General features: G+C 43.3%; 1 protein-coding gene across 1 annotated transcript; it reads right to left on the reverse strand.

Moving 5' to 3' along the window:
- Positions 1 to 1,078: 1,078 nt before the first annotated feature.
- On the reverse strand, positions 1,079 to 2,605 carry LOC112079908 (clavesin-1-like). The gene is made up of 2 exons (XM_024145716.2): positions 2,042 to 2,605; positions 1,079 to 1,703 (listed from the first exon to the last, which is right to left on the reverse strand). Exons 1-2 carry the CDS (start codon positions 2,428 to 2,430, stop codon positions 1,493 to 1,495), a joined length of 600 nt encoding a protein of 199 aa, XP_024001484.1. The 5' UTR covers positions 2,431 to 2,605; the 3' UTR covers positions 1,079 to 1,492.
- Positions 2,606 to 4,135: the final 1,530 nt, after the last annotated feature.

The raw sequence follows: 4,135 nt of genomic DNA on the forward strand, positions 1-4,135 counted from the left end.
TGGATTTCCTGTTATCAACCTATTGCCTGATCTCCCGGACTACGTTACTAGTCTTTTCCCTGCCTGTACTGTTTCCTTTTTGGACCCCCTGTGTATAACCTTCTGCCTGCCCCTGGTCCCAGCTACCTGCCTCCTCCTGTGGTCCTTTACAAATAAACGCCTGCTGCGCCCTGCGCTTGAAACCAGTTCTCTGTCTCCCATCGTGATCAGTACAGTCGTGTTGGCGAGCGGTTTGCTGATGTCAACGTTGCTAACAGAGTTCCCCATGGTGGCAATGGGGTTATGGTATGGGCAGGCATAAGCTATGGACAACGAACACAATTGTATTTTATCGATGGCAATTTGAATACACAGAGATACCGCGATGAGATCCTGAGGCCCATTGTCGTGCCATTCATCTTCCGCCATCACCTCATGTTTCAGCATGATAATGCACGGCCCCATGTCGCAAGGATCTGTGACTAACAGATGCATATCTGTATTCCCAGTCATGTGAAATCCATATAGAACTTATTTAAATTGGCTGATTTCCTTATATGAACTGTAACTCAGTGAAATCTTAGAAATTGTTGCATGTTGTTTATACTTTTGTTCAGTATAGTTTTATGCAAAGAGGTAAACTACTACCCAGTTGATTGTACAGTCTCTGACTTATTGCCATTGCTAAATAATTCCCTCATAAGCCATAAGCATTTGGTGTTTCTATTACACAACACAATTTTGTAATGAAAAAAAGCATATTCCCTGATATCTCCACTGTCTGCTTGCTGATCGGCCCATATAATGTGTCCACATCACTCAGTGTCTGAGTAGCATAGCATTTGAGATCAGGGCATACACTAACCACTGTGCTTTACCTTGTTACTTAGCAACAGGACATCCCATCTTTATGTAGGCCTACTATCGTCATATTATCGAGTAATCTTTATTTACTGGTAGTCATATGCACTGCAAGGCAGAATACTGTCTATTTATATCTGTCCTTAGAACTGATAAAGAAGGACCCTGAAATTATGCAATAAAAACGTTAACAGTAGAATCGGCCATATGTGGTGTGATGGCTCCACATATTGCATGTGTCAAATTGCAATTGTCCAAAAATCCAGTAGAATAGACTTGGGTTGAATATTCAGACCAGAGCATAGAGACACATTAAACCATAAAATCCATCTTCATTTCAACATTCAGAACAGGCACTTATATGATCAGGACAATAGGTGCTGATGATACCCATCACTTTCCACATTTTCTCTCTACAGCTAACCAATTATAGAGGTAAGAGAGTACAATCCAACTTCACAATGCAACCATGATCTAATTCACCTTAATGCTGATTACTTAGCTACATTTATCTGCTTTGGGTCGATTCAACCCAGTCAGTGCTGGGTGGTGATCATTAGGGCACACCATAGCAACATGAAATTTAGCATTTCTTATTGGACATGTTCAGATACTGTAGCGCCTCACTCTGTTTCAGACCGTTTTGTTCTGTTTAATGTATACTGAACACAACCCTGGTCACGCCTACCTGCAGGCCTTCGATTGCCAGTTTGAGAATGTTGGGCGTGAGCTTGGATGCCTGCTTGAAGGAGAAGTTACTCCAGTCGATGATCAAGATGAAGCCGTTGATCTGGAGTTCTTGGTTCTCTATGAGAACRTCCAGGGAGAGGAGGATGGCTCGGAGGATGTCTGTGAAAGAGCTCCTTCACAGAGAGAGAAAGATACATCAGATTGGGATACAATGCAGAACAATCCAGCACTGTTCTGTATCAAGACTATTACAATAATTCAATTATTTCTGTCCCGGGTCTGCTGGGTCTGACCATTGAGTGGGCCAGAAAAGGGCCGGAGTAAAGTCTTTGGGCAAGAGAGTGGTTGTTGTTTCGCTGTTTAGTTTCAAATTTAAATGTTTTAAGTATTCTATCAAATCAGTATGAATCAGTAGCTACAGTACAATTGTTTACTTGATTAATGAAACAATTACAACAAAGAAGCCATTTCAGTGAGACAAATGTGCCTACTAAAATATCTATGCACTCACCTTCCCTGGTCCCAGTTGGAAGCAAATAGGATGAGTATCTTCCTGCCATGCTGATCCGGAGTCTCCAAGACACCTGGGAAGCCGTCCATCAGAGCCCTCTTGATTCCCGGGTCGTCAACCTTGAAGCTCTGGAACATGTCCAGGTTCTGCTGGCGGAATTGAAAATACTGGGCCAGGAGCCGGAAGGTCTCTGCCTGGTTGAACTTGCGCGCCCGCAGAAACCTCAGGATGAAGTCGTCATCGGTGCGCAGAAAGCCGATGTCGGGCCGCGTCACGATCATGTCGCGCACCTGCTGGATGTCCGCATGGAGGGTGTCAGGGTTCTCGTTGAGCTCCTGACGAGCTTTCTCTGTGGTCTCGGAGCTCAGGCCCGCTTGCAAGTGAGTCATTATTTTGGCTTTAGTCAAGTTCACACTCTCTCTATATCTGGGTTTTGGCTAAATATTATTGTAGAGATCTCCTTAGTAAACAGTCTTGATTTCTGTTCTGTACATTTTTGGTGGCGTCTCACCAGCACACGCGTCTCTCCAGTACACCACCTCCTGAACTGTGTCACCTGTAGTGTTTAGCCTATGAAGAAAAGATATGGAAGATTTAGAGTAACTGGTCCACCAGTAGACTAAAAACATTCATCCTTCCTTCTTCTCTTCTTTAGAGTAGGCCTACTTGTTGTGTGTATGTACTGACATGTATGTGTAACTGATTGATGCACACACATTACATGTTAATGTGTTTAAATGTATGTAAATTGTAAAGTKTTTTGTCTGTAATGTCTTTTTCGTTATATGTCGGCTAATGGGGATCCTAATAAATCCAATTGGCTAAGCACTGATCCAACACAACTGGATAGGAGAAAATATTTGTTCCACTTCATATCTATCACAGATCCAATCAGGTCAGATCAGTAAATGTTCCAAGGAAGGGACAAAGAAAGGTTACATTTTTAAAGTAGTCGAACAGGGCCCTGGTTTGGGAAATGCATAAGGGCTGACCATTTCAACATCATACACAGTTCAAGTTGGGAAGGCGGGTATTGCTGACATCATGGACAAACCCATGGGCTACATTTTCTTGTGCATGGTCATCAGGTCAGAGTTCAAATATAACAGGCAGTACATTTTCCCAACCAACAATAAGCCTACCAGCTATGGATTTTGCACTGTGAAAAACCCAAATATTATGAAAATACAGTGCATTCGGAAAGTATTCAGACACCTTCACTTTTTGCACATTTTGTTACGTTACAGCCTTATTCTAAAATATATTAAATTGTCTGTTTTCCTCATTAATCTACACACAATACCCCATAATGACAAATCAAAAACAGGTTTAGAAATGTTTTAAAAATAAGAAGAAGAAGAAGAAACTGAAATATCACATTTACGTAAGTATTCAGACCCTATACTCAGTACTTTGTTGAAGCACCTTTGGCAGCGATTACAGCCTCGAGTCTCCTTGGGTATGACGCTACAAGCTTGGCACACCTGTATTTGGAGAGTTTCTCCAGTTCTTCTCTGCAGATCCTCTCGAGCTCTGTTAGGTTGGATGGGGAGCGTTGCTGCACAGCTATTTTCAGGTCTCTCCAGAGATGTTTGATCGCGTTCAAGTCTGAGCTCTGCCTGGGCCACTCAAGGACATTCAGAGACTTGTGCCGAAGCCACTCCTGCGTTGTCTTGGCTGTGTGCTTAGAGTCATTGTCCTGTTGGAAGGTGAACCTTTGCCCCCAATCTGAGGTCCTGAGCGCTTTGGGGCAGGTTTTCATCAAGGATACCTCAGTACTTTGCTCTGTTCATCTTTTCCTCGATGCTGACTAGTCTCCCAGTCCCTGCCACTGAAAAACATTCCCACAGCATGATACTGCTACCACCATGCTTCACCGTAGGGATGGTATTGGCCAGGTGATGAGCGGTGCCTGGGATCCTCCAGACGTGATGCTTGGCATTCAGGCCAAAGAGTTTAATCTTGGTTTCATCAGACCAGAGAATCTTATTTCTCATTGTCTACGAGTCCTTTAGGTGCCTTTTGGCAAACTCCAAGCGGGCTGTCATGTGCCTTTTACTGAGGAGTAGCTTCCATCTGGCCATTCTACCATAA

Source organism: Salvelinus sp. IW2-2015, unplaced genomic scaffold (genome assembly GCF_002910315.2).
Source record: "Salvelinus sp. IW2-2015 unplaced genomic scaffold, ASM291031v2 Un_scaffold10240, whole genome shotgun sequence".
Classification (NCBI taxonomy): Eukaryota; Metazoa; Chordata; class Actinopteri; order Salmoniformes; family Salmonidae; genus Salvelinus; species Salvelinus sp. IW2-2015.